We start from the raw sequence: 12,374 nt of genomic DNA, 5'->3' as shown, positions 1-12,374 counted from the left end.
ACACAACTCAAACTTTGATTGCTTATAATAACATGAAAACCATAAGAGATATTTACACTGGGTTTTCTGCATTATAAAGCCTCTTCCATTGACTTATTTTTCAATGGTTATCAGTTTACTCGATACAGAAAATTCTACAAATTAATAAATGGCGGAAGTCAGCATTAAATTTTTCCCAGAATGACATTTTTGGGTAAGGTTCATAATTAGACGTATGATTAATGCCATGTTATTTTGTTATTTGCAACCATTCTTGATCATGCGCAGCATTTGATGGATTTGGGACTCGCAATTATATGAGTTAAGTGAAAAAGTGTCATTTTAGGGGCATGTCACCTTAGCTCGAAAAACTAGCAGGTCAAAATTTTGTCAACCGATGCAAGCAACATGTGCCTAAATATTGGCCATACATTTACATGCAAATTAAACAAGAAGGCTACAACGTTATTGAAGAATAGCACACATAACATCATACAACAGAACAGCTCGTAAGGGTGATTACCTCATATTTGTGGTAAATAAAATATCAAGATTTTGGTACAAAAACTGGGCACATTTCAGGATCAAAAGCATTATAAAAATGGCATTTCGGTGTTAAAATGGTGAATAAAATCCTAAATTTAGTTTAAAAACTACACTTATTACACAAAATAAACATTTCCCTTCTATTAGTACATGAATGTAGTTATTAGATAATTAAGTTAATTCCTTTTTGTGTTCCTGCACATCTGTTGTCATTACTGCGGAGTCTACTCCTGCTAATGGGCTTCCAATTTTCACGCCTCACGGCTTGAATACAATAATTTTGGCACCGAGATCTCGAGGAAATGGATGAAGAGAGATCCGTGAAAGATTATTTAGCCGTGATCGAATTTTACATCCTCCTTGTACACACCCATTTGTTCCTTTCATACATAACACAATCTCAACTCCCTTCAGCAGCATGTTGTGATCCTACGAACCGGGAGTTGTTGTGCTACAAGTATGGCATCTGCGCGAAGGCACTTCCTTCCGGTGGATAGCCCGTATAGGTTGGTTAAAAAAAATTGTAGTTTTGCCAGCAAGGTGTGACATATTAGTTTGACATAAGAGACTAAAGTTTTACTGCAAACCTTGTGAGTTATTGTTGTGTTTTTCATTGGTAACCATTTTCATTCTGACTATATCTTCCATGTGTTTCAGCTCGCCCCCTTCCCCAAAGTGCAAAAACCGTGGTGCAAAGAATGACATTCTGGTGGTCAATGGAAGAATGAACTTGCCAAAGTGTGGTTTTGCTGTGAAGTCTACTCCATCCAACAACCATATACCAGATCACGCTGCTGACAAAATCTTTGCTAAGGCAAAACAGACTTCAGATAAGCACAGCAGAAGTCCAGACTCAAAAAGTGAACATAAATCTGTGAAACTTCCAAGTGATGGTGGAAACTCGGCGAAAAATTTTCAGGAAAGCATAAAAGAAAAGCTCAAGTCAAATGGCCTAAAGTGCATGTCTCCAACTGAACGACTGCTTCGAAGACGAAAGCAAAGCAAGAACACAGAAAGCTACAGAAACTTAAACTTACGAGCACGGAAAGCAAGGAAGCTGCTCAAAAATGCCATTGCTAAGGTAAATACCAAGATCTCTTGAGCATATTTTAGTATAAATGATCCTTTTTTTATGTTATTTATGCAGGGTGTATGTATATTAGGTTGGGACAGGTTTCATGCACCAAAAATCATTGATTATTGCAGGTTTCCACAAACATCTGATAAATTGGAAACTTGCACGTGTGTGAATATTAGGTGATTTAAGTTAATGCTGTTGGTGGTGTGGTTACGGTGCTTTTTAAGCTTTAAGGGAAGATTTTGATAGAGTTTGGAGTAAATTGCGCAATCATTAAAACACCCTAAAATTCCCATTGTTTATATTCTTTTCTGTCAGAATCAATACACAATGCTACGTTCTTTTTCGGTATACTATTGTAATCAAGGGGTCCTGGGTTCGATACCCGGTGGAGGCACATGGCACAGTGCTTCGGATCCCACTTTAAACTCTAGGTCATGTCTCGATTAGCCTTTCTGTGCATAAAGTGGACTTAGAGCAACAATTCAATTCAAATCAAATTTTCAGGATAGGGTGCAAATTGTAGGAATGTAAGCAAGTTTTTCAATAGAATGTCTTTTAGTTGATAGTTTCCAGTATAAAAGTGCTTGTGTACCTAATTTAAAATTTTTCTGCCAACTGGGTGTGCCTGGAAAAAATACAACCACAAGCGAACTGGCCACCACAGTATCAAAAGCTTGCTTCTGCAATGATGTAGATGCTGAAAGTGCACCAGCAACAGTGCTCAAGTATAGTACTTAGGAAGACCACAGATTTATGCCTAATGCCATATGTCTGCCTCCATTGCAGAGTGGTTAGCACATCGTACTACTATGCCAGGGGTTCCGGTTTCGAATCCCAGCCTTGGCATGGATATTCTTTGTAAGTGTCCTTTCATCATATCATCACTCATCCTCCTCATCGTGATTAGCCAGAAGTGTCAGAAAGGCAAAGTAAAGAAACCAAACCAAATCAATCAAACCTAATGCTGTTGCAATGCTCTACTTAGCAAGTCGTCTAGCCATGAAGGAACAAAGCGTCACATTCCTTGGTGAATGTTACGTAAGGAATGTCGATCAGATTTTAACAAAGGTTCATTTGACAATCTTTTTGTGTACATGATCAGACACTTCCTGAACTACTAAGCGGTTACATGTGATTTAATTTTGATATGTTGTCACTCAACTTTTGTCGTGAGTACAAAAGTCGAACAATTTTGGATTGGAATATTATCATCATTTTACTGCGGAGTATGGCTTGTTTCTTGAAAACTCTAATTGAGGAGGGAAATAACACTGAAAAATTCAGGTTTATTATGATAGGCTGGGGGTAAACAAATACATGATAACTGCTCACCATGACACTTGAAAATTTTCACCTGGTGCTTTGCATTTTCAAATCCAGTTCTATTTTTTTAATAATTAAAGTTCAGTTACGGAAATTTCCATTACTTATAAAGAAACAAGTACTTTATATATTTTTTCGGGTTTGTGTGTTTTTTGTTTCATTATACAGGGTGTCCCACGAACGGCGCAACTGGGAATTAAGAGTGGCGTTACTTTGTAACCGAAACCTGTACATACATAAGTCATACACCAAATGTTAGCCCTGTCCAAGTACATATTTTTAAACATAGAAACAACAAACGGGGTGCAGTGTTGTTCATGCAGTGTTGCCAAATGTAAGTGAAAGTGTAAATTTATTTTTCCACAAAGCATGGAAAATTGCATGTCAAACATTCGTACGGAAATTTGGACGTCAATTTCCACCTTGGGTAGGTGGACTATTTCGCCATCTATAGTTCAGAGAAGAAAACCGATCGTTTTCGCGTATAGCCAATCTTGAAATGCCTCGTAAAGGCGTACCGGTCCAAATGGGTGTTTTAAAAAAATTATGAGGTACAGTGGCAACACTGTTGATGTTTGAAGGCAACAAAAGGTGTGTTTAGTGATGGTCTATGACATGGAAATACTGGAAACAGGAAAAAAAGAAAATGAAAATTTAGTGATGGTCTATGACATGGAAATACTGGAAACAGGAAAAAAAGAAAATGAAAATTTTCTTTTTTTCCTGTTTCCAGTATTTCCATGTCATAGACCATCACTAAACACACCTTTTGTTGCCTTCAAACATCAACAGTGTTGCCACTGTACCTCATAATTTTTTTAAAACACCCATTTGGACCTGTACGCCTTTACGAGGCATTTCAGGATTGGCTATACGCGAAAATGATCGGTTTTCTTCTCTGAACTATAGATGGCGAAATAGTTAATTTTTGTTTTCATACAAACACTTCTCGGACACCCGGTACATTATTTCACTGTTAGCAAAATTTTAAAATATGCAGTGATATGGAAATTGACGTCCAAATTTCCGTACGAATGTTTGACATGCAATTTTCCATGATTTGTGGAAAAATAAATTTACACTTTCACTTACATTTGGCAACACTGCATGAACAACACTGCACCCCGTTTGTTGTTTCTATGTTTAAAAATATCTACTTGGACAGGGCTAACATTTGGTGTATGACTTATGTATGTACAGGTTTCGGTTACAAAGTAACGCCACTCTTAATTCCCAGTTGCGCCGTTCGTGGGACACCCTGTATCAGAATAATAAGCATGCCATTATACCGGGTGTCCGAGAAGTCTTTGTATGAAAACAAAAATTAACTGTATCCGCTATATGCAACATAGACATGAAAAAATGGTACCAAAATGTTCGGAAACTATTCAAGTTTTATTGGCAATAGGAAAGAAATCAATAAATCTCCACGTGAGCACCCTTGGTAGCACGGAGTACATCTAGTCGAAATTCAACTTTTCGCCATGCATTAGCCAACATCAAAGGAGGGATTGATGTGATGACTTGGGTTATCCGTTGTTGCAGAGTTGCAAGATCGGATGCAGGAGTTCTGTAGACATTGTCTTTCACATAACTCCATAGAAAAAATCTAAAGGGGTTATGTCTGGAGATCTTTCAGGCCACGCCGTCGGTCCATCTCGACCAATCCATTTTCCAGGAAATGTCTGTTCAAGGTAGGAACGAACCTCCAGACTCCAATGTGGCGGTGCACCGTCTTGTTGAAAGATAACATCTGGGTGGTATTCTAGCAATTGAGGAACAGCAAACAATTGCAACATGTCGAGATACACTCCAGATGTTACGGTGTCCTCACAGAAAAAGAATGGTTCGATTATTCTGTCATGCAGCAGCGTGCACCAAACGTTCACCTTCGGGTTGCCCATGGTCGACTTCCTCACCTCATGAGGGGGCTCTTTACCCCAGATACGCACGATGTTTGAAACTGTCTCTGCACTGTTTTTTGTGACCTGCTCTCGTGAAACCACAGGACACACTCAGCCTTTTTCTGATTTGTGTACATTTCCGGTTTGCTGGACACTGCCACTGCTACACTACTGCAACGGTACAGAAATCTGAAACAAAAAAAACTTGAATAGTTTCCGAACATTTTGGTACTATTTTTTCATGTCTATGTTGCATATAGCGGATACAGTTAATTTTTGTTTTCATACAAACACTTCTCGGACACCCGGTACATTATTTCACTGTTAGCAAAATTTTAAAATATGCAGTGATATGGTACAATCGGCCATATATTAGTAGTATTGCATAGTTAATGATGCTGTTACCAGTAGAGTTACCTTTAGGAAGTCCATTTCAGCACAAGAATTAATTAATTTTAATCCAATCTTGTATTAATTAATAAATTAATGTTTCAAAGTTCCATTTCAAAATGTGTATCTTTATCATAGTCGAATTCATGGCTTTCTTAGCCCAAAATTGAAAAAAAAAAAAACAGAATGTTGGCCTGTGAGTAAAAAAGGGGCTGGTGCCTGAATTATTTTATGTCCCAAAATAATGTTTACACTCTTTGAACTTTAATAATAGAGAAACTAGTAAATATGACTTGACTGGAATTCTTGCATTTGAAGCTGCAATGTCTATGTTGAGCATGTGTGTGGGTAACTGTGATAAATGTTGTATATGCCACAAAGCCAGAGACACTGAGTGATGTGAGACATGCAATTGAGACGACCTATACTTCCCTTCCCGCAGAAACCGTATCTGCTGTTTATCGATCTGTTCAGATTGCACATAATATATTACTGCCAATGGTGGTCATTTTGAACATCTATAACTTTTAAGGTATGTGACACCAAAAGAAGTTGGTGCTTGCTCTTATTAGTTTCCTGTTATTGATGTTCAAAGAGTGTAAACACTATTTTGGGACACACTGTATACTTGATTAAAATATGAATTTCATCTGTGTTTATACTCTGAATGTATGTGAAGATACTTGTCTTATCAGAAGGTACAAGGCACATGGTAATTTGTATCAAAGGCAAGTGGTAATTGAAGAAGATGCTTCTGATGTCGTGACCATTGTAATCACTTTCCACATTGCTTATTCCAGAGCCAGAAAGTCAATCAGGAAGCCCCGATTGCCACAAGAGGTTCACTTCCAATCCCCACAACACCAGGGGACACAAGTGGCGATGAAACATCATCCCGTGGAACCTTGGACTCCTTTATCCCCCCGCCAAAAGACTTTGAGGGCCAAAACAATCCTTTCCGTAATTTGGACAACATGCCGAATGTGCCAGCATTACGTCCTGCAAAAAGACAATTGAGTGAGAAAGACATTAGAATCGCCAAAAATGGCGAAGTGAAACGGAGGAGATACAGGAGACGTATGACCATCGTTCCACATCCACTGACCGCAGCTAACAAAAATGCAATGTTCCTTCAGAACCACTTCAGCATCCTAAGCGAAGGAATGAAAGCCAGTGAAAATGGCCAGCTGTGGCACAGTGCTTCCCTCGCAAGTCTGTACGGTCAGTCATCATCCAGTATAAGCAGTGGACAAATTAGTAACTGTGTCGAATATGCCTTAAACAGGAGGTTGAAAAGCGATTCAGATTGTGATAAAAAAGATTCTGCTGACATCTCCTTCAATGATCTCAAGTCTTCACTGAATATTTATTTTGGAGCTGCCAATCGTATTGCTGCCGGTGAGAAGTTCAGTGTCTTAGCTAAACGTGTTACACCAAGTCGTAAGGTTCAATATTTAATAGAATGGGAAGGTGCTTCTACGTAACAGTCATAGAATGGTGTAATAGAAACTACGTGCTTCACAAAAAGAAGAGAGCATTTTTTTGTAAGTTTTAATACATTGCTGAAATAAAAATCACTGCCTTGTATGGAAGCTGGTGGGTTTTTTATATGCTTCATTGATGTGAATTTATTAAAAGAAAGTGCCCCACTTATGAAAGAAAGAAGCTTGTATTTTTTGCAAGTACTCAATAGTGTTAAAGACTGTATGTATATCTGTATCATTTGTTTTCTTTTTATACATATACAATGTGGTGCATGTATGTATGTATGTGTGTGAAATGGAATTGAGTGTGATATTACACACTCAAGTGTTATTAAGATGTCTGCAGAGTATACAATTTTTCATCACTTCAATTTTTTCCTGTTTTTGTTACCGAAGTGCATGAACTGTCCAGCTGTAAATAACGTTAGTCAGTTTTTGCAGGATCAAGAACAATACATGACAAAGACTGATTATTCTGTACAAAATGTTTTAACATATATCAATTGGTTCTTGAATTGGTGTGAACTTCTATTGATTTTTGTTTTATGTAAACGATAAAGAATCAACTTCACCGCCATTCCATTATTTTGAGACCAGGTACTCACTGCCATTTTTCATACAATGTAGTACTAGTCAGTACAGAGTATTGCATGCTGGTTTCAGTCCCTTGCTGCAGTCAACTGTGAGCAGGGTGCAGCTTTTAAAGCTAACGTAAGTTCTTTTATTTTGTGTGTTTATAACTAGGGCTGAGCCGATATCATTACTAATGCTTCAAAATATTGATTAATTTATTGAGTGAGTATTCCACTCAAGCATCACTTTACCAGAGTTCTGCTTTAAAACGTGTGAAAATTACATCACAATGTAAAAAAAAATCATATGTTGTACAGTTGTATGTTTACATAATACTGGTACATAATCAATGGAAACTCCGAATTTTGCATAACTTTCAGGACAATTAGCATTACCAGCATTTTTGTGGACCCCGTGAACACTCAAAATGCCAGAAAGTTATTGGCCAGTATTGGTAAATAAACCCCAACCAATACTTTCTGATTCCAATGCAACGGGAGAGGCATGCATATTTAGTTTTTAACATGAAATTGTGAAAATATTACACTGTAATGTTAATTTTTAGTGTTTTTGAAAGTTGCAAGATGTATTTTCCTAACATATTTTGTCACACAATGATTCGAAATAAAATGCAAAATATTGGAGTAACATGACACTCTTTGAAGTTTGAATTATCCTGCGAGTTTTGCAAATGATGGAAAATTTATTAATTCTGCTGTAAATATTTGAGAAGAAGAAAAGGGACTCCTTTAAGCAGGAATAAACTTAATACTCTCATAACTACATAAATGTGCTATTAGAAAAGAAATGTTTATTTTGTATAATGAATGTAGTTTTTAAATCTCATTTAGATTATTATTCACCATTTTAACTCCCAGGTGCCATTTTATCGTACTGCTTTTGATCCTGAAATGGGCCTAGTTTTTGCCCCAAAATCTTTATCTTTTATTCACCATTATGTGGCCCTAGGCATCAGTATTGGCTCAGTCCTATTTATAATAAATAGTTACTGAAAGCAATGTACAAAAACAACCCCCCCCCCTTTTATTTCCTTCTACTGTATTTTCATACTGAATAATAGCTGAGAACTGTTACTAGTCAGGAGGGTCTGCAACCAAAGATTGGTTTGAAGTGAATCGTTGAAGGCAGCAAGGGAAGAGGAGAGGGAGGAGCTCTTTCTGGAAAATATGCAACTTGTTAATTTAGAATTCATCCACACACTTAAATGAACTTGTGTTTTAAGTTAAGATTTTACACGTAGTCTCATGCTCTTTGTTCAGAAGTTTCAAGACTGACCCTAAATAAATAAATATGCATAGCAGTTCACAAAAAATAGGAAAAAAAAATAATGCTCAAACATCTGTGTTCTGTATATGTGGTTTGGCATGAATATTATCATGTGTGTGCAGTGAATTGTGGTGTACAGAAATGTTGAAAATGTCCAACCATATACTCAATTTTTTTGGGTATCCTAAGCCTTGTAAATTACTAATCATATGGTTTTGAATCAGCATTTTTGTATATGTCTTTGACATTGTGTCTGTGCAATTGTCAGAAAAGTTTGTAAATTATGATAATACAATGTTTATAAATTATGATAATTCTGTTTCTTATTTTATTATTACCATGTTGTTCAAACTATGTTAGTGCCTAACACCAGAATAGGATATGTAAAAATGAACTACCCGAAGTTGACTATATTCAATATACAAATAAGTTATGGTTCTAATAGAATGATTTTCCACCTATATTTTTAAATTTTGTTGTTCTTAACATTAAGCAGGAAAGTTAAAAAATTTGAAACAGAAAAGAAAAAAAACAAAACCAGTTCTTTAATGCCAAAGAAAGTGTAATATGTAACACTGTAAGTAGGTTAATTTGTTTTGCCAACTCTAAATTTTGAGGAAATGTATACATAATTGAGCAAATAAATGTCTGTATTGCCCTTATTTAGTGTTGAGAATGCCTGAAGACTTACCTGTGTAGTTTCTTCCCCACTACAAAGTTCAGTTTACTATTAAACATAGGGTCATTCCATGTCCAAACATGGATTAATGGACAAATTTGCCACCACTCCGCACTCAAAGTTTGTTCCACAAGCACTCTGCCCATGCATGCATTTTTTCCTAAGAGATGCTAAAAAAATTCCATTACAAAAAAAAAGTTATGTTTTGTCAATTATCTCTGCTTTTAAATGTGATACAAAGCAGGGAACCATTCATTGTATAGCTTTTAGAGCTGTCCATATATTGACAGGGTAAAACATTTAAAATTTGTGTGATGCCCATGTTCTAACATTGCTTGTGTCATTGACTTTGAAACAAATATATTAGAACATTCTATGTATATTTTAGTGAAAGTAGTTCTAATTGGTAAGAATACCCAGTCACATGTAGATAATTGTAGAAATACCTACTTATACATTCATACCCCACTAAATTTTAGATCCATCCTGTTACCACATATGGTACAGTGGAATCCCGATTTAATGTTCCAGTATTACCCACAAATAATTCTAGAGTTATCAGCCAAATTCTAAAGAAACAACATAAAATCCATTCACAAACCACCACCTAAGATCGGAAGCCTACTACGCAACCGCAAGGATGAGTTAGGACTCAAAACACGGGGAGTCTAACGTATTACCTGCAAATGCGGGAAAGCGTACATTGGGCAAACGGGTAGGACAATAGAACAGCACTGTAAAGAACATCAAAGCTCCCTCAAGTATTTCCACCCTGAAAAGTCTGGACTTGCAGAACATTGTCAACGAGGGACATAGACCAGATTTCAGCAACACAGAAATCATAGCCAAAACTTCAAACTACTGGGACCGTATTATCAAGGAAGCAGTAGCCTTTATGAAGAAAAAGACAATCTTAATCGCGACACGGGGCTCGAACTGGGCCCAGCCTGGTTAGTGTTAGTTAACCAGAAATGCACACGTAGCAGACACGCCACTTGATTGGTCCACCATCTTTACCAGGACCCCCCTCCACGAACGTATATACACCAGGTTGACGCTCAGAACTGCACTTCTACCCTGAAGATGAGAGTGATGTTAGCTCTCAAAAGCTTGGAATCATTTCCACAACTCACCTGGTCGATAGCCCGAGATAATCTGTTCATCAGTATTACCCACATTATACATCTAATCTTCATGTTGCCTATAAAGCAGTGTTATAAAAATTTCCTGGATGTTACAGCTTCCTACATATTAAGTATGCTGAAAAAAATAATATCGAGGTTCCACTGCATATTGATTACACTGGTCAAAAGCCAAAATGCGACATGAGTGATATATACAATTTCTAGTCAATATTGGTCCCTTAAATACGAAACTGTCGTTGAAAATCGCAATTATAATTGATTTACAGGGCATTGTTGATTTGGAGAAGTTCCCTATTGTATATGGTATTGCATAGCTGTAAGAAGTAAATGTTGAGTTTTCTTATCTTTGTTTATTTGTTGTAAGGAAAGGGGGAACTTTTTCAAGACCAGCCACAAAACCTCTTTTTTATTGTTTTGTGAGGTGTTCATTTTTTGCAGATGTGATTGTGGCTTTATAAAACTAGGTTGAGTGTGTGCATTTATCGAAGATAAATCACGTATTACGTGGTGCGTTTCTGGTAAGGTTGGCATTTGATTAAATTTCTGAGTGATGGTAAAAAATGCCACGTAAATGCATTATCAATGCTAAAAAATTCTGTTATGTTTGTGGTCAAGTTGTGTTTTCTGGACAGCGGAGAAATATTACCCCTGCTGTATGAACAGCCTACAATCTATATTTCGGTAAATACTGCAAATTCGGAGATGAAGATAAGACTTGCGCTCCACATTTCTGTTGTAAGACCTGCTACACGAATCTGCTGGACTGGTTGAATCACAGAAGACCATCAATGCTATTTTCCCATGATTTGGGTGGAACCCACTAATCATACACACGATTGTTTTTTGTTTTTTTTTGCAGGCCTATGGTCCCACCAATACAACGTATGTCCAATACTAAAAAGAAGACAATTGTATTTCCAAATTTTCATTCTGCTACTCGTCCTGTGGTGCATAGTAATGAACTACCTGTTCCAACACCCCCTGAATCCTTTTCCGTAGACTCACAAGACGAACCATACGATCCACAACCTTCCACATTTACAGATCCGGACTTTGCAGGTGATGTTAAACTTACAGAACAGCACAAGGTTAGCCAAGGCAGAGCTCCAGAGTTCAACAATGGAATTTTCTGGCTAGTAATGTGAAGGTGTCATTTTATCGTGACCGTCAGAAAAAGTTGGAAGAATACTTTTCTACCGAAGGAGATCTGATATACTGCAGTGATATTAATGGTTTATTAGGGACTATGGGCATTAAGCACATCTGTGAGGAGTGGCGGTTGTTCATAGATGCATCGGTATAAAGTCTAAAAGCTGTACTGCTTCATAACAGCAATCAATTGCCGTCAATCCCTATTGGTTATTCTGTGTAAAAGAAAGAATCGCATGATAGCCTAAAATTCCTCCTTCAATCAATTAAATACAACAACTACATATGGAAAATATGTGCAGATTTGAAAGTCATTGCTATTTTGACTGGACTCCAACAAGTCTATACCAAATATTGCTGTTTCCTCTGCGAATGGAATAGCACAGACAGAGCTTCTCCTTTCAATAAAAAGGATTGGCCATTACGTCAAAGTATGGAAACTGGAAATATGAATGTACAAAATGAACCTCTCGTTGAATCTGAAAATACTATACTTCCTGCACTTCATATAAAGCTTGGACTGATCAAAAAGTTGGATCAGAACTCTTTGGCATTCAAATATCTACTTAACAAATTTCCAAAAATCAGTGAACAGAAGATAAGGAAGGAATTTTGTGGGCCCTGAAATTCGTCAACTTCACCAGAACGAGATCTTCCAACACCTGCTAAGTGATGTTGAGAAAGGTGCATGGAGTTCTTTCAGAGAAGTCTCCAACAATTTCTTGGGAAACAAATGTGCTGAAGACTATGAAAAACTTGTAAATAATTTGGTTTCATCCTATCAAAAAATGGGTTGCAATATGTTCCTTAAATTGCAATTTCTTGCCGAAAAGT

General features: G+C 37.0%; 1 protein-coding gene across 3 annotated transcripts in view; it reads left to right on the top strand.

Moving 5' to 3' along the window:
* Nucleotides 1–9,145, top strand: part of Pcl (polycomb protein Pcl) — a 39,012-nt gene extending 29,867 nt beyond the window's left edge. For all 3 annotated transcript variants that reach the window (XM_083144225.1, XM_083144223.1, XM_083144222.1), the window contains exons 11-12: nt 1,183–1,606; nt 6,024–9,145. In XM_083144225.1, the coding sequence (XP_083000351.1) occupies nt 1,183–1,606; nt 6,024–6,707 (1,108 nt within the window). In that variant the 3' untranslated portion in view covers nt 6,708–9,145. The remainder of the gene's footprint in view (nt 1–1,182; nt 1,607–6,023) is intronic.
* Nucleotides 9,146–12,374: the final 3,229 nt, after the last annotated feature.

This window comes from Lepisma saccharinum, chromosome 23 (assembly GCF_977018435.1).
Source record: "Lepisma saccharinum chromosome 23, izLepSacc3.1, whole genome shotgun sequence".
Lineage (NCBI taxonomy): Eukaryota > Metazoa > Arthropoda > Insecta > Zygentoma > Lepismatidae > Lepisma > Lepisma saccharinum.
Note: the sequence above shows the minus strand (reverse complement) of the source record. Positions and strands in the feature narration are given on the sequence as shown.